General features: G+C 38.7%; 1 protein-coding gene across 1 annotated transcript in view; it reads left to right on the top strand.

The window, feature by feature from the left end:
- The window catches only part of LOC129246164 (intermembrane lipid transfer protein Vps13), a 67,225-nt gene extending 55,055 nt beyond the window's left edge, over positions 1–12,170 (top strand). The window contains exons 21-35 of the mRNA XM_054884736.1: positions 20–178; positions 258–686; positions 3,608–3,735; positions 3,801–4,092; positions 4,173–4,310; positions 4,378–4,518; positions 4,594–4,892; positions 6,829–7,049; positions 7,493–7,641; positions 7,724–8,545; positions 8,612–8,712; positions 9,608–9,746; positions 9,820–10,103; positions 10,164–10,302; positions 11,412–12,170. Of these exons, the coding sequence (XP_054740711.1) occupies positions 20–178; positions 258–686; positions 3,608–3,735; positions 3,801–4,092; positions 4,173–4,310; positions 4,378–4,518; positions 4,594–4,892; positions 6,829–7,049; positions 7,493–7,641; positions 7,724–8,545; positions 8,612–8,712; positions 9,608–9,746; positions 9,820–10,103; positions 10,164–10,302; positions 11,412–11,615 (3,645 nt within the window). The 3' untranslated portion in view covers positions 11,616–12,170. The remainder of the gene's footprint in view (positions 1–19; positions 179–257; positions 687–3,607; positions 3,736–3,800; positions 4,093–4,172; positions 4,311–4,377; positions 4,519–4,593; positions 4,893–6,828; positions 7,050–7,492; positions 7,642–7,723; positions 8,546–8,611; positions 8,713–9,607; positions 9,747–9,819; positions 10,104–10,163; positions 10,303–11,411) is intronic.
- The last annotated feature ends 6,292 nt before the right edge of the window (positions 12,171–18,462 follow it).

Here is an 18,462-nt window from a genome sequence, read left to right as displayed (position 1 = left end):
GTTTGGAAATCTCTTTTAGGTACATAATCACTTCACAACAACACTGCATATCTACCGGTATAAACAGGGATTAGCAAGAGAGAACATTTTGGTTGGCAAAGTGCTGCCAGGACAAATTTTCCATGTACCGCTACATGCCATTTATGCGGATATTAAAGATTTGCACTTCTGCTTGGAAGTAAGTTGACATTCGTCCTACAAACATTTATGATTATCTACACATCCTTATGCTCAAATGTGCTCGCTTGCATTTACAGGGCTACAACATATCTGTGCAGGGCATTAAGTGGAACGATTGCCCAACTGATCTCGAATACTCGCGGCATTTGCAGTGCGATCCGGTGAATACCTTCGAGACCTTCTATATAAATGCGAAGCGCGTAAAAACTGAGATTTTCCATGAACACAGCGACAAGTATACCATTTTAAGCGCCTTTTACACTTTGCACCTCCGCCCGCCGGTTTATCTTTGCAATGCATTGCCGATAAGTATAAGTGTATCTGTGGCCGGATGCAGTGTACGAAGTGCTGAAAGTGAGAATTTAGAAAAAAATATTAAGGATGTGATAAAGGAAGATATGTTGGATTATGGCGAAAAAGAAGTGGCGCCGGGCGATGTGCTACATTTGCCGACAGTTAAATTAAGCAGCAAATCGCGCGAGAATCCTAGTTTTCTGGTTGTGCGGGTAAGTTTTCGATAGACGGACTTTATCAACCATGTGTGTTTGCTTTGTTTTTGTTGTACATGTACGGGGAACGTCCTTGGCCGGATATAAATTTGGGTCGTTAAGGTAAATCACAAGGCCGACAAAATTAGATTGGCTTTCGGAATCAAGAACTGGACTTCATTTTCTGAAAGTTTTTGACATACCGAAACCGAATCCGAATAGCCCCAGCATGCCACGTTTTCTAGATACTCCGGCTTAGAAGTGCAAAATACTCGATTTTTGCTAAATTTGAGGTTATATTAGGTGCGCAACCAAGTTCCCGCTGTCAATAGATGCCGCCAGCAGTGTGTGCTAGTCGATTCTAACATAACCTAAACGTCATAAACCAAGCTTAGACAAATGGTAAACAAACTGCTTCGACAAATTAGTGATTTGGTTTTGGCTTTGTGAAAATGTCTGATTTTGTGCCGAATAATCGTCATTTGCGGGAAGTGTTGATTTTCCTCTTGCATTCGAAAAAACGGTGGCTGAAGCGCATCGAGAGCTATAAAAAGTTTATGTAGACCATTCGGAATTCACAGAGAGAACTTTGGTTCGAATCTCGATGAAACACCAAAATTAAGAAAAACATTTTTCTAATAGCGGTCGCCCCTCGGCAGGCAATGGCAAACCTCCGAGTGTATTTCTGCCATGAAAAAGCTCCTCATATTTGCCGTTCGGAGTCGGCTTGAAACTGTAGGCCCCTCCATTTGTGGAACAACATCAAGACGCACACCACAAATAGGAGGTGGAGCTCGGCCAAACACCCAAAAAGGGTGTACGCGCCATTTATATATATATATAGATGCTGCTTTAAGTGAAACAACGTGCCGTGATTGGTTCCATCGCTTCAAAGACAGCGATTTTAATGTTGACGACGTCCGCGTGAAGGAAGGCCAAAAACCTTCGAAGACGCTCAATTGGAGGCATTGCTCAATGATAATCCGTGTCAAACGCAAGAAGAGCTTGCTTCAGTATTAGGAAGTTACCTGCCAATCCATTTCCAAGCGGTTGCATGCTTTGGGAATTATTCAGAAACAAGGGACTTGGGTTCATTATGAGTTAAAACCAAGGGATGTTGAACGTCGTTTTTTCGTCTGTGAACAACTGCTCCAGCGGCAAAAAAGGAAGGGTTTTCTTCATCGCATCGTGACGGGTGATGAAAAATGTATTGATTACAGCAATCCAAAGAAAAGAAAGTTATGCTGACTGCCCGGTCATGCTTCTATGTCGAATGTTATGCTATGTATTTGGTGGGACCAAGTTGGTGTTGTTTATTATGAACTGTTAAAACCAAGCGAAACCATCACCCGCCATATTCTCCAGATGTTGCGTCGTCCGATTATCACCTCTTCCGATCGATGGCACATGTTCTAGCTGACCAGCAGTTCCATTCATGTGAAGACATCAAAAAATGGCTTGATCCGTGGATAGCCTCAAAAGATTAACAGTTTTACTGCGACGGTATACGAGATCTACCAGAAGGATAGGAAAAAGTAGTAGCCAGCGATGGCCAATACTTTCAATGATTCACTTGTAACCATTTTTTTCAGAATAAAGTTGTATTTTCATCAAAAAAAAAAAAAAAACAGCGAGAACTTAGTTGCGCCATATGGGGAATATAACTACTCAAAAACACGTAACAGCTTACAGACATGCTTGTTCAGGCACAAATCGTAACATTAATGTAGCATTAATTAATAATATTGAAACGGTAGACCATAGATATTTGGTATTCACTTCTCATTGAATTTTGATATTTTTTTTCTGATGATGCATTTTCTTCACATAAAAAAAATTGAGCATTGATTTTTTACCATTTTTTGCATACTATGTTGAATATTTTCGTCCGTATGAAAGACCTTGAACTGAAACGGAATGAACTAATCCTACATACCTAGAAGTTTGCTAAAAATTCTGAATAAAGAGGTGAAGCTTTTGATGATAATTTTTTGAAATTTGTTAAATTTTTATGAATTGAATTTTTTTTCTTCGACAAATATTGTTCATAAATCCTACAAGAAGAATTGACCGATTTTAATAATTTTTGGAAGAGATTGCCTAGACCCGAATTTAAATTTTTTTTTATTATGTCACAACACACCCTTAAATAGGGCCATCTTTGTGAAAAATTCGAAAAAACGTTAAAAATAAAAAATTGTATGTATTCAAATTCGGTTTGACATGTTTTTATTGTAGTTCTACTCAACGGTAATACATTCCGGCAAGTACGCGAATTCCGGCCCCCCTTGAAATGATCTCCCAACTACCTTAAACCTTAAAAACTAATTTTTTTTTTTTCAAAGACAAAGCTAGTATATTCACCAGAAAAATTTCAAATGGGGTTGCTGAGTCTGAATGTCAATCTATTTGTCCTTATGGAGTAAAATTGAACGCCAGCTGAAGGACAAACACGGAATATTCACCGAAAAATTGGATCCTGTAGTCATTTTTGAACAAAATTTATCAAAAAATCCCCACTTTGATATGTTCTCTCTGATGTCCGAATGGTAGTCACGCACCAAACCAAAGGAGTTCTACGCAAAAATACGGTGGATTCTATCGAAACTGAAGAAAAAAAATGCGCACTTTTTTTATAAAATTTGTTGAATTTCTTATCAATTCTTTTATTTCACTGTGCTTTATTTTTTTTTGTTTATATATATTTTTTTTTAATTTTCGAAACTTTTTTTTTATTTTGTAAACTTTGTTTTTTATGTTTTTCTAAACTTATTTTTTTTTTTTTGCTTCATTTTAATTTATTCTTTTTTGCTTTATTTTAATTTAATGTCCAAGCCGAAAACGGGTATAAATAATCGTGTGTCGCCTTGTGGTTGTTGCTGGGAAAATTGGAGGAATGAAGCTTGGATTTATTTTACTTTTATTTTCCCTCTTTACAGCTGATTCAATACTTGGAGAAAGATTGGTCATGCACTACCGAGATATCTGAGAGCCATAATGATATGGCTACCTGGCGCTTTAGCTCCTATGATTCAGAGGCTAAAATGGATATGGATTTATGTGTGCGGTAAAACTTCAACCGATACTCTACAAAAACAAATTGTTAAACTCACTTACTTGTTTCCATACTAGTTTTGACAATCGTCAAGGTGCCTTGCAGATTTCGCTATACAGTCCATTCTGGATGATCAACAAAACTGGCTTAATGCTTAGTTATAAAACCGATGCAGAAACTGTTGATGTGCTTTATCATCCACCGGAATACAATGGACCGATCTTGTTCTCTTTCCGTGAGAAATTCTTCTTTGACAAGAAAGCGGCAACGATACGCGTAGACAATGGCGATTGGAGTAATAAAATTCCATTAGACGTTGCCGGTTCGATGGGTGCCGTAACATGCAAATCCAAAGAAACGCCATATCAGGTTAGCGCGCTTACCACTAATAATTGTTGATTAATTCAGAAGAAAGATAAATAAACTTTTTTGTTTTCGTTTTTTTCCAGATAGGCGTACACAATCACATAACCTACAATTCGCTCACAAAAATGATCACTTTTATACCATTTTATATTGCAAGCAATAAATGTTACTTCACGATAGATCTGCAAGAGCAAAGTAGACCTGGAGATCCATGGATGACGGTCTGTTTGGCTTTTATGCAAGACATACCCCGCTTAATACTAATTATTTTTCAATGTGCCCTTTAAGGTATTGCCCAATTCCTGCACACCACTTTGGCCCAAGGACGATTCCGATATGATGCTTATCGCGCGCGTACTGGGTCAATGCACGCCGGCGTTTAAGTACTCGGAAGCACAGTGCACACTCTTAAAACTGCCAGGCAATAAGGTAATTTGAGGAATATTAGAGTACCAAATGGCTAATAAAATATGTTGCGTCTTTTTTTTTTACTTTCACTTTTAGTACGGTGGTATCAACGTGGACGTACAAGCTACGGAAGGCGGTGTTTATATCATATTTTCTGAGTTTAATCCAGGCGATGCGCCGGGCTTAATAATTAACCACACAAATGTTCCGATTGTGTATCAAGAGAAGGATGTAAAAGAAAATGTGGTGCTGAAACCGCGTAGAAAACTGTTGCATGCCTGGTCGCATCCGTCGGGTGAAAATAGCATTGTTTTCGACTGGGGCGAAAAGATTAGCGAAAAGAGCAAAACTAAAGCGGAAACAGACTTGAGGCGTGATCAAATTGGTGAATTGAAGTAAGTGTTAATTGAAAAGTTGAACTAAACTTATAAGCCACTTCTATTCGTCACTTCCATGCTCGGCTCGCTTGACGAAACAGTTGCATGTGAAAGTAACACAAAGGTATCGAGCTGCTAGCGATACCTCATAAAGCTGCATTTAGTGGTGCCGTAGCCATAGCGCCATAGCCGTAACCATAACCATAGCCGCAACAGCATTTGGTGATTAGATATTCCGTTATCAGAAACAGCTGATATTGAAATAGAGTTAATGAAAACAACATTTGCATTTTGTAATAAAAATGCGTATAATTTTCAACTAAGTCAATTCATTTTTTGTCGTTCATTTCCAATATTCAAATTTTTATCGCAAATATCAAAAGGAATGTAAAGTATTTCACAGCTGTTTACGGTTACGGGGAAAACCCAAAATTCAATAGATACATACATACGCCTATGGTTATAGTTACGGCGTTATGGTGCGGCACTTGCTACAGGTGTTTACACAAATACAATAGAAGGAAATTGGACTGCAATATAGAGAGCTATTCCATACAGGAACAGAAAACGAAAACTTATAAAATTATATCTTTTTATATTTATGTTAAAAAAAGAATTCTTCTTCAATAGCTTCTATGAACTGGATATAAAGAAATCTAGTCTAAACAAACACTGTCGTCTCTCACTCGCCGTTCAAGTTGCTGCATGAAACATCGTGGTGAGTGAGAGTCGCCACTCGAGCGCAAAGGGTTAAGATTAGAGTATGCCGCTGTTATTTGGAGATTGAGAGAGTTCAGAAAGTTTTTCTTCGTTTTGCGCTCCGATCTTTAAGGGGTTATATACACTTGTAAGACTGGAAAATCACGTTCTTTTCTGAATTTTTTACAAAGAATGATTTTATTAAACAAATACAATTTTTAATTATTCAAATAATGTCTACTTTAAAGTGAATTATAAGGTTATTGAACATATTGAAGTGCACGGCTCCTCCAGATGATCTCCCAAGCGTCCTCCAAAAAAAAACGTTCGGCGGTGGACAAAATATCTCCGGTTTGGATTATCTGAAATCGAAAAACCAATTAGATTCTTTTTGTGGATAGATAAAGCTGAGTATTAATCGAAGGAATAGTCAAAATTTAAATTTTTGACAAAATGGCGGCTATAGGAAAAAAATCGAATTTTCTACAAAAATTTTCGCGAAAAATTGTCTAAACAAAGAAAAAAAAATCTTCAGAATTCTTATTGCTTCGATTAATACCTGGAGAATATATCTGAGAAGGTTGTGTTAAAATTTCGTGCTCATTTATTATAATTCGTGCTCATTTAATATATTATTCGTATCATATCTGGATCTACATATTGATTGTCCTTCCTTTTTAAGTAAAATTCAATTCAATATTCCTAATAATAAACTCCGACAATACGAAACCTTTAAAATTGGTTTCTCGAGAACCAACTACGGGGTGAATGCTCCGATTCCTAGGGCATGTACAGATTTAAATATGTTTTTCAACACTTCTGGTGCGGATTTTACACGGCCGTATGGCATCTTAGTCAACCTTCTTAAATCGTTTTTTTTTTCTTAGTAATTACTAAACTCTTGTACACTAGCTTAGCATAGTCTCTAAGAATGTATCCATTCAAAGACAAAATAAATAAAAATAAATAAATAAAAAATATGTTTGACAAGAACAGATGATTGCTGTGGTTACGGTTATGGCTACGGTACGGCACTACTAATTGCAGCTTAAAACTAGTAAAATTCACTATTTTACCAACAATTGTTATTTTAGGCAGTTCTGTTTCAGCGCTGCCAAGATGAGTTTAATTATGTCAGTTGTTTCGTCTTTCGCCACTTGCTAACGCTTGGCGAAATGAAGAGGCCTTATATTATATTTAGAATTTTTCTACATAATCTTCTTTTTACATAAATTACACAATTTTTTCTTCACAGATTAGCAGATGGCTCGATTGCTTACTGGGTAACGTTTTTGGATGGCTTGCAACGAGTATTACTATTTACCGAGGATGTTGGCATTGCACAAAAACTTGAAGCTAGCGCGACAATACAGAAGATAACACAATCAGTCGAATTGCGCCTCCACGGCATTGGCTTTTCACTGATAAACAATGCGATAGGCACGACCATTTTGTATATGGGTATAGCGAGCTCAGGTGAGTGGATTCGCGAAAAAATGGGTATATAAATAAATAATTGGCGCTTACACCCTTTTTGGGTGCTTGGCCGAGCTACTTCTCCTATTTTTGGCGTGCATCTTGGTGTTCTTCCACAAATGGAGGGACCTACAGTTTCCGAACGGCAGCTATTTTTTATGAGGATCTTTTTCATGACAGAAACGACCGCTATTAGAAAAAACTTCGAACCTACGTTCTCTCTGAATTCCAAATGGTAGTCTCGCACCAACCCATTCGGCTACGGCGGCCGGTATATGAAAGAAAAAACTCTCTCGCTAAATACGGGTGGGAGTAATGTTTGTCTTTAGCTCTTTCCAATGCTTTATTTACTATTATAAGAAAATTATTTATAAGAAATTATTATAAGCAAATTAATTATAAGAAAATTACTTAAAAGAAAATTATTACCTCCTTATTTGTAGGCGTAATTTGGGAGCAAAAGAAGGGTTCAAAGAACTTCAAGCAGATGAATATCCACGAAACTGCGGAGGTTGAAGAGCAATACCAGCAGTATTTGGTCGATCGAAGTGTGAATCAAGTAAAGAAGTACTACCTGGACTGCAAGCATGAGGTATGGCAAGATTTTATATGAAATCCACATGAGTTTTAATAACTCCCACAAATATTTGTTTTATTATTAAAATATATTTTAGATTGACTTTACAAGCATGATTTTGAAAAAGACCCGAGAGCGTGAACTACATCGCACCTTTTATCCGGGTGTTTGGTTCAAAATGAATACATCACCTTATCAAATGCAGCTGCATGCAAAAATCAATAAAATTCAAATCGACAATCAGCTAAACGATTACATTTTCCCTGTTGTGCTCGCACCAATACCACCGCCTAAGAGCGTTGCCACCACGACGGTTTTGAAGCCGTTCATCGAAGTCAGCGTGGTACAGTGGGTGGTACCCAACTCCACAGTTAAGCAATACAAATATGCCACCATGCTTATACAGGAATTCCATTTCAAAGTTGATCTAATGTTCCTCACAGCGCTGGCCGATATGTTTGCTGCGAACGTAAGTGACGAGCAAGCGGCAAAACTCTTCAATTTGAATGTCGAATCTATTGAAAAGCCACTATCAGACCTAGTAGAGACGCACTCTGCGCAAGAACAAAAGAATTTCTATGATAATTTGCATTTGGGACCGATTAAAATACACGTCAGTTTCTCCATGGCTGGTTCTGATACCACAGCTTTGCCGGCTATTCTGTCTACTCTGGTGCAAGGCGTCGGTGTTACACTGACCGATGTGAACGATGTAGTTTTCCGTTTGGCTTTCTTCGAGCGTGAATACCGGTTCTTCACGCAGCAGCAGTTAACTTCAGAGATCACATCACATTATGCGGGACAAGCGTTGAAACAGTTGTATGTGCTTGTATTGGGCTTGGATGTGCTTGGCAACCCGTATGGTTTAGTTGTGGGTTTGAAGAAGGGCGTGGAAGATTTGTTCTATGAACCATTCCAGGTAAATATTTGAGCAGAGTGGGAGAGTGTGACATGAAAGTGTTGCTAATGCATGCTAATATTACAGGGTGCTATACAAGGACCAGGAGAATTTGCTGAAGGTCTGGCGCTCGGTGTCAAATCACTATTTGGCCACACAGTTGGAGGTGCAGCTGGTGCCGTATCGAAGTAAGTTCTATGCTTAGAAAGATTTGTTGACTTTTAAGAGGTTAGGAGTAGTCAGAGGCCCGAAAAAATGATGATTTTCAAAAATTTTTTTTTGCTAGTCAGTTGCTTTATTTACAAAAATAAAAACGTAGCATTAATACATCATTTTCGACTTGCCCTTAGCAAAATTGAAAATAATAATAAATATATATAAAATAACAGTATATATAACAAAAAATAATAATAATTGTAAAAGTTATCGCTGTTTGTGTGGAACCAGTTTATCCAGAAGTGCCTTGCGGTGATCATCACAAGTGCTTGGAGATTCATTTAAAATCAATCGGACAAGAGAAATTAGTTTTATTAATGATAATCTTGTGCCTGATGTTGTTGTAGCTGAAGAGACAATCCTTATCGGGACATAAATCCGGGTCGTTCCGGTAACGTAGAACCGACTGTCGTGGGAACGGCTTGTGCCTGATCGAAGCTGTTTATTTCAAAATTAACAATATGGCAGCCTCAGGAAATATTTTTCAGATTTTCGAGAAAAACACCGACAATTAACTGTTAAAAAAAATCGAAGTTTTTAAAAAAAAATCCTTCGATCAGGCACGAGTTTTTTAGGTGTTTCAAAATCAGCAAAAATTTTATTGAAATCTACCAAGCGGTTTTTAAGTTACAGTGAGCACCAGTTCAAAAAACATAGTTATGAGAAAAACACATTTAAAGTTTTGCTGCTTGCTCTCGAACGCTCCGTAGCGCCCTTTGTTAATTGTTGAATAACTCGCAAAGTATTTGTCAGATTCACTTCACTATTCGAAGAAAATTCAAAAAAAATCAAATTTTTTGAGAATTCTGACTACCTCCTACCCCTTAATAAATAGTTGAACATTTTTCAAAATTTTTTTTTTTAAAGAATTACCGGCGCTATGGGCAAAGGACTGGCTGCACTGACATTCGATGAAGAGTATCAGAAGAAACGACGTCTGCACATGAATAAGAAACCGCAAACATTCTCCGAAGGTATAGCGCGCAGCGGCAAAAGTCTGGCTATGGTGTGTTTTCAAATGCAATTCATATTACACTTTTAACTTATTTTAATGCTATACCTACTTATCTTCTTTATAGGGCTTTGTTGATGGCGTTTCGGGCGTGGTTACCAAACCGGTGGCTGGTGCGCGCGAGGAAGGTGTTGAGGGCTTCTTCAAGGGTGTTGGCAAGGGTTTGATTGGCTTCGTGGCTCAGCCGACAGCTGGTGTGGTTGATTTTGCTAGTGGCAGCTTTGGTGCAGTGCGTCGCGCTGCTGAAGGACAAACGGAAGTGTCGCGTTTGCGTGCACCCCGTTACGTGCACCAAGACAATGTGGTGCGACCATATTGTCGTGCCGAAGCCGAGGGCAATCGTGTATTTAAGTAAGTTAGATTATCATAGAACTGAAAGGACAAGTTGGCATTTGACAAAATTATTTGCAGGGAAATCGAAAAGGGTAAATATGCAGGCACCGATATATTCATACACTGCGAAGAGATAGTGCCAAAGCATGAGTTCCTGGTCGTCTCGAATCATCGCGTCATACATGCCACCAAAAATGATCTTTTCGGGACATATACGGTGAGTTAAACATTAGAAATATTTTTAATTAGTTAATAGCGAAAAGGGGCGTAATTCGATGCTGTTGTATGTAGCTTTTAAACAGAAGTTCATTTGTGAATGAGTAGCCGTAGGTAGGCAAGCAGGTAGGTATAGGGTGGGCCATGTAAAATTTGCTTCTTGAATCGGCTATAAAAAAAACTAATCAATATTTTTTCAAACTTTTTTTTTGTTTTAAAGATTGAACATTGTCATTTATGAATGAAAAATAATATCGTTCAAATGACTGCCGCGACTGGCTTTACAGTAGGCCATTCGATCAACCCAATTTTTAAACACTTTTTCGATTGTTTGGGCTCCAATTTCATGAATGGCAACTTCGATTTCGTGTTTTAAAGCATCAATCGTCTCTGGATGGTTCGCATAGCATTTGCCCTTAACGGCTCGCCACAAAAAACAGTCCAACGGGCTTAGATCACAGCTCCGAGGCGGCCAATTGATATCGGAATTTCGGCTGATTATTTGGTTTTCAAAAACGGTAGCCAAAAGTTCGAGTGTAACTTTGGCAGTGTGACAAGTTGCACCGTCCTGTTGAAACCAAATGTCGTCCAAGTCATCATCTTTGTAAACAACTCGTTGAGCATGTCACGGTAACGCTCGCCATTTACTGTAACCGCGGCTCCTCGCTCATTTTCGAAAAATAATGGCCCGATGATGCTGCCAGACCAAAAACCGCACCAAACAGTGACTCATTGTGGATGCATTTGCTTCTCTACAGTAACGTGTGGATTTTCTGAGCCCCAAATCCGACAATTTTGCTTATTGACGTATCCACCGATGTGAAAATCAGAAAAGAAGAAGAAGACTCACCACTTTGGAAATAGGTTTTCAATATTTCCCAATTTTGTTCAAGCGTATAGCGTCCCATTTCGTAAATGTCAAACCTTTAAGTAAATTATGAACACATTTGACATGTAATTTGTGTTACCATTCTCAAAAAAATAGGTGGTTCAAAAAGCAAACGCTATATGGCCCACCCTGTAGCTTAAAATAGCTCTTTCGCGCCTAATTTTCGATGTTTAATATTGCTTTGTTCTCCTATATGATTTTAATATCTTGAATTTTTAAAGGTACAATGGAAATATCGATTTGAAAATATCGACGCATTTACACCAACCGACAAGGGACTTGAGATCAGACTGAAAAAGCAAAATAAAAAAGTAATGGGCATGTTTTCCACTAACGAAGTGGTTCGCAAGCAAGTCTTTATAAAGGATTCGAAGCGGCGTGATCGATTAATTGAAATTTTGGAATCTCATCACAAGAAAGTGTAACAGCGTTTTTCGCATAAAATGTCGCCAACACGGCCGCCACAGTCGCGAAGCAGCGAATAAGTACTCAAAAGAAGAAATTTGTTTCAAAATAACATGGCAACAACAACTTGCACAAGCACACTCAAGCGCTCACAAGCTGAAAACGTAACATTTGAAGAAACCAGACGACAACAGACAAACATTCAAGAACATCGATTGATTGCGTACCAATAAATTTTGCTAAAATTTGAAACAATTGAAGCTGAGGATTATTGATATTTTTAATACCACAACAAAGCACGTGGCTTTGTGCTAAAAATAACTCAAGCGCTACGTACTTTTAATCTCTAACTGTAAGCTTTTTTAACATGAATTTATATTTATATATTATTTTGTTATTTTCTATTCTCCTGAAACGCCGGTATGCATGTAGGGGTTTACACGTACTATAATGCATAGAATGCAAACTATTTTCATACTTCCACAAATACGAACATATTTGCAAATTGTCAAATAGTCACAGAAATATGTACTGCTTTATATCGCGCGAGACTACCTCGTTACTGCTACAAAAACAAAAAAACAACGATCATTTTTTCTGAGTTGAGTTTTTTGTTTTTTTTTTGTGTTTTTATACTTAATATTCCAAAAAAATACATTCACTGAAATAGTTAGCGAAAGTTTATATAATTTTGTTACGAAGTTTTATAAATAAAAGATATTATTGTTGTAGTAAAATATTGATATTTGTACACTTTATCATTGTTAGCAGTTGCTATCGAAAAAATGAAATAAAATAAAAATCAAACTTATGAAGAAAAGGTAGCCTAGAAAGGATGGGCCGATTTTCAACATAAAAGTAGTCTCATTGTAAGAAGTGATAATCTACATTTCTTCGTTAAATTTACTTAACTGTGCTTTTTGGCGGATTATCTGATTTTTGGAAATATGGCCTTGAAAGAAATCTTTTTTCGCTGCGATAATTGAATACACGAAACAATAATGAACGATTTATTGAATTCACAACATTTCAATGTACTATTTAATGTTAACAGACGATTTTTACACACATATTTACAAGCATATAAGTGTTATTTGAAATAAATGTGCAAAAAAATGTATAAAAATGGCAACTTTTTATTACTTTTGATTTGGGTGATAAAATTTCATATTATTTGTAGGTTAGGTTAGGTTAGGTTTGACAGCCGCATCGCACATAGTGGCAACGATGCCACTTAGACCACGAAATGGGTCCGTTGTGAGCCGCAGGGGCTGGGCTACATTTCCACTTCCCGATTGAACCATCCTGAGTTTTGGGCAAAGCGTAAGAGGCTGTTGCTACCTAAAGTGTACAGATCATCGATGTTGTTGTTGTTGTTACAGCATAAAATTTCCCATACTTACATACGGGGATTGCTGCTGGAGTCACAGTCCTTGGCCGGTTATAAACTCGGGTCGTTTCGGTAACGTAGAACTGGCTGTCGTGGATCATCGATTTTAAATATCGGTTCCTGCTTCTGGCTAAAGCCGGGCATGTGCAAAAAAGATGCTGAATTGTTCCCAACTCCTCCTCATTTCTGTAGCTACGACAGAAATCGTGCGCGTAAACGCCTAATCTCCTTGCAGGATTTCCTATGAGACAATGTCCTGTGAGCGCCCCTACTAAGGTCCTGATTTGAAGTCTACTCAGTTTTATAATACAGACGTAAATTTAGCCTTGGCCATGTTTGCCTTGCAATTTCACAGGTGTTAACGCTAATCCATCTTTGATTTGTGGAACTTAATGAAAAGCTTACAAGTTTCGAGAGGTATCTCCATAAAATTACTTATGTCTGGCATACCGGTATCTTGATACCTACATATCGTCCCCTTAGTATTAAAATAGCCTATAAATTTTTTGATGTTTTGAGAAAATGAATTTCAAACTTTTTGTCGAAAGTAGCTCTCACTGAAATCTCATTATGTCTGTAAATATTTATTATTTTTGACTGACGTTTTGACCCACTTTGTGGCACTAGAATTTGATAAAATTTTGACCACATATAAAATCGACGATGGAGAATCCAAAAATTCAATAAAAAAATAATAGCCTATGAGCACATAGGCTATTGTTATACTAAGGGGACGATATATTCGTTGACGATATTCTGTTTATCTTTAGCCATTTTAAGGCTTCATGAATAGCGTTTATTTCCGGTTGAAAAATGCTGCAGTGATCCGGTAGTTTAAAGGATTCACTAATAGAAAGTTCTTCGCAAAATAACCCTGATCCTACACCGGTGTCCATTTTAGATCCGTCCGTGTAGATCTTAACGGGTGTGTTGAGTGTTGGATCTTCTTCAAGCCATTCCATTCTAGAAGAGATTTTCATTAGGAAATTCCTTTCGAAGCAAAGAATGGGAGGGTGATAATCACAGTCACTGAGTATATCCGTGTAGGAGTCTAAGATGGTTGAATGTCCATGTGTGACAGTTCTCCATTATGAGCTCGCTTTGAGCCTTAAAGCGGTACAGGCCGCTGAGTATTTGCAAAAGAGATATAGGGGTGGCAGAAGTAATATGATATCCACAGCCATGGATGGCGTGGTTTTCATGACGCCACATATTGCTAATTCCGCTGATCTCTGCACCTTATTCAATAAATTATAATAGGTTTTTTTCTGCATAGCACAACACCAGCACACTACCACAACATTTCCATATACAAGAATGGGTCTGACGACAGCAGTGTAAAGCCAATGAGCATCCTTAGGTTTAATTCCCCGGGTCTTACCTAAAGCTCTCTTAGAGGCCTAAAAAGCTAGGTTCGCTTTCCTGACTCTTTCTAAGATGTTTGACTTCCAAGTCAATTTGCTATCTATGTTTAGTCCCAGGTACTCGGTTTCTTCTGAAATCACAAGAGCTTCCCCCTTGAGCATAATTGGACTTAGCTGAGGGATTCTATGTTTCCTAGTGAACAATATGAGTTGTGTATTGTCTGGGTTGACTCCTAGACCACACTTTTCTGCCCACCTAGAAAGTATATCTAGAGCATTTTGTATTAGGTCTCTTAATGTATGATAGATACAAATTCACCAGAGACAGCAATAACAACATCATCGGCGTAAGCTACCACCTTACAGCCCACCGATTCCAGTATTAACAGAATTTTATTTACTACTGCGGTTCGATAAGAAAAAACAGAATTTTATGGTTTGAAATACGAGGGCGGTTCAATAGGTACCCGTGTTTGATGACAAAGGGCATTCCTGGGCGAAGTTAGTGTTAGCATCGTGTGCTGCCATCTATCAAACGACGGCAAAACAAATTGCAGACTGATTAATATGTTAGTTTGGATTTGGCAGCTATTCGCGTAAGGCTTGTTTCGTGATTTTCGCTAAGATGGAAAAGGAGCAGCATCGCTCAGCAATTCGCTTTTTATTTTTGGATGGGAAAATATGCGAGGAGATAAAAGCAAAGTTGAATGCTGTCTACGGTGACGCTTCGCCTTCTATGCACACAGTTATATATTGGTTCAACAAATTTAAACGTAAGCGAACATCCATTTTTGATGAGGAACGACCAGACCGCCCGGCAGATGTGGTTACCGAGGACCCTCTCCCTCTGGACCCAACCTGTTGTTACAGCATGTTTCCTGAGCCTACCCTTAGATGAGTTAGATGAAGACAACCGGTGATATGCACTACACTGACAGGGCTTGTTTTACTGCTACAACAACAACCGAGGACATGATTCTCGCTGATCGACAAACGAAAGTGCGCGAATTAACAGAGGCCATAGGTGTGTCGACCGGAATGGCAATTAATATTTTACGAGTACCATGACAAGTTGGCGATGAAAAAATTGTCGGCACGATGGGTGCCGCGATTGCTCACGGTGGACACCAAGCGGATGCGGCTGTTAACATGGAAGCAGTGTTAAGAGCAATTTAAACAAGATCCGAAGGGATTTTCGTGTCGAGTTGTCACCGTTGATGAAAGCTGGATTCATCATTACACACCAGAAAGTAAGCAACAATCAAAACAATGGATTTCTCCCAGTGAATCTGCTTCAAAGAACGCGAACACAGTTCCATCGGCCGGAAAGGTCATGGCGACAATTTCTGGGATGCGAACGGCATCATCCTCATGGATTTTTTAGAAAAAGGAATCACAATCACTGGGCAATACTACAGTGAGATATTGGACCGCTTTTACAAAAAATTGAAGGGGACACGGTCGCATTTGGCGAAAAAGAAGGTGCTGTTTCACCACGATAACGCACCAGCACTTTCATCGGGAGTTGTACCGCCGCCAAACTGCATGAAATGTGTTATGAATTGCCGCCGAATTCACACCATCTGGCTCCCTGCGACTTTTTCTTGTTCCCTAACATGAAGAAATGGCTCGCGAGAAAAAAATTTAGTTTAAACGACGAAGTCGTCGCCGAGACAGAGCCGTATTTTGGAAGGTTCGACAAATCCTATTTGTTAGAGGCGTTAAAAAAATGGCCGGAATGTTGGGAGAGGTGTATCTTTCTAAAAGGGGACTATGTTGAAAACTAAAAATTAGATTAAATGGTGTCTTCATTTTTAACACGGGTACTTATTAAACCCTCTTCGTACGCTTTATTATTCATTATAAGTAGTCTCCTTTAAATACACTTGTTCCAACGAGATTCCAATTCATGAATTCCATCACTGAAGGAAGAATCTGGAAGGGCTCCAAAATACGCTTCCACAGCTTTTATGGCCTCATAATTCAATGAAAAATGCTTTCCACGCATGCATTTTTTTTAGGTCTGGAAACAGATGGAACTCGCTAGGGGCCCAATCTGGTGAATACCAAAAACGTTTCGAAATTTAATTAATGGATTTTAGCAATTGTCAAAATGCTCTTGTGAATGATGAAAAATAATTTTTTTGTCCTGATGAAAAATAATTCTTTTGTCCTGATGAAAAATATTTTTTTTCTTTTTCCTTTGCAAACTAGGTCTGTTTTAAAGAAATTTTTCCTTCAGTTGATCTAAAAGGTTACAATAATATTCGGAATTCATTTTTTTACCAGTTTGCAAGTAATCCACCAACAGAAATACTTTCGCCTCCCAAAGAACTGATTCTAACATCTTCTCGGCCGATTTCTGGACACTAATTGGTTTCACAGCCGAAGAACCAGGTTCACCCCACTCTTTAGCCTCTTGCTTTGGCTTAGGATCATGATGACAGACCCAAGTCTCATCCATAGTAACGAATCGACGTACAAAATCCACTTAACCCTTTCTAAAACGCTCTAGATGGGACCATATTGATCACAGTTTAGAATCGCTCGGCTGAAGGCTGGTATATTGGCAAATTTGATTTAACAAGATATTTTCAAATTTTTTAAAGCAAATTTGTTATCAGCACACAATTGAACGGAGCATTTACTAAAAATATGATTTGAAAGAACTTACATTTTAATATTGCGGTATTAAGAGGAAGCTGGAGAGAGTCCAAAGGTCTACTCTAATTGGAATCAGTAGTGCGCTTCGGACCACGCCAACCCTAGCGCCTAACGCAATGCTGAATTTGGTACCCGTGGGCATCGCAAAACTGCCGCAACACATCCTGCAATCAGATTGAAGTGTTCGGGCTACAAGCTCCACTCAAGCTAGCGACACTCCAGTGCCTTTAGAAACTTTGAGTTTATCAGCATGACGAATGATTAAAGTACACCATCGCTGGATTCGAGCGGGTTTTTTTTCATTCATATTCTCTCAAATGAAGAGTGGGCGGGGCATTTGGAGACAGAGCATCGTAAACATATTCATGAATGGCTCGAAGTTGGATGGAAGGATAGATGGAAGTTTATGTTGCGATGAGCTCCACGTCAAGCTCAAATTTAGGCTACAGGACTACTGTAGTGTCTTCTAAGCGGAGGTAGGCACAATTAAATAAGCAGTTGATTGGTTGCTTAGTTGCATAACTGTTTTTTTTTCTTGTTCACTGCTCTCGGGAGCATAGGGCCTCGACTAGACTTGTCTTGCGTTGGTTTCGCTAATCTATTTGATTTCTGATAGGGTATGTGATTAGCCTGCCGCTAAACTGTTGTCAGGGAAGTGTAAATGTTTACGACAGCCAAGCAGCAATTAGGCTGCTGGGCACGTTTTTCAAGCGCTCGAAATTAGTCGGGCTATGCTTGATTTCCCTCTCTACCGCATTTGAATGCTTCGCCATTTGGCTTATTTGGTTTTCTGGTCACAAAGACATTTGGGAAGCTGCAAGCCAGATGAGCAAGCTAGATATGGGACACTCGAAGTGTAATTAGAGGATTGGGGTACCTTTTAAAACCTTTGGCCAGCTCTTGGAAAGATGGGCTTTGCCTAAACTGAGCGAGTGCTGGGTAAGCACTCAGACGTCTAAAGTTGCGTGATCCTACTGACCACGAGTAGATCAAAAGCACTCTAGGGAACTTCTAAGGCTAACAAAGGCGCAGCTGTGGAGTTTTGCTGGCGCTCCTTCCGGGTATTGTCTGTTTCTTTTCTGTGCTGTTTGGAGGATGAGGTGGAATCATCATACCTTCCCTGCTCGCCTGGTATAAATATCATAAATCGGACTCATTCCCTTAACCCTCCGTTGGACACCTTTTTTAAAACTTTCGGTTGGACACCTGGATCTGGCCTTTTTTTCGTCCTGTTCGAGCGCCCTTTTTAAAAGGTTATATCCATAAATCGTTAAAAAATTAAATTTTAGGAAGGTCCCTGGAAGCTCAAGTCGTTAGTTATAACAGAAATATATTAAATTCACGTCCAAAGTTGAAAAGGTCAGTCTGGCCAGACCTGGGTGTTCAATGGAGGCTTGACGTACTAGATGCTGGGCGAAAGCTTAATAAAAGATGTTTGAGCTTACCTTA

Source organism: Anastrepha obliqua, chromosome 4 (genome assembly GCF_027943255.1).
Source record: "Anastrepha obliqua isolate idAnaObli1 chromosome 4, idAnaObli1_1.0, whole genome shotgun sequence".
NCBI lineage: Eukaryota > Metazoa > Arthropoda > Insecta > Diptera > Tephritidae > Anastrepha > Anastrepha obliqua.
This window is presented reverse-complemented; position numbering and strand designations above follow the sequence as displayed.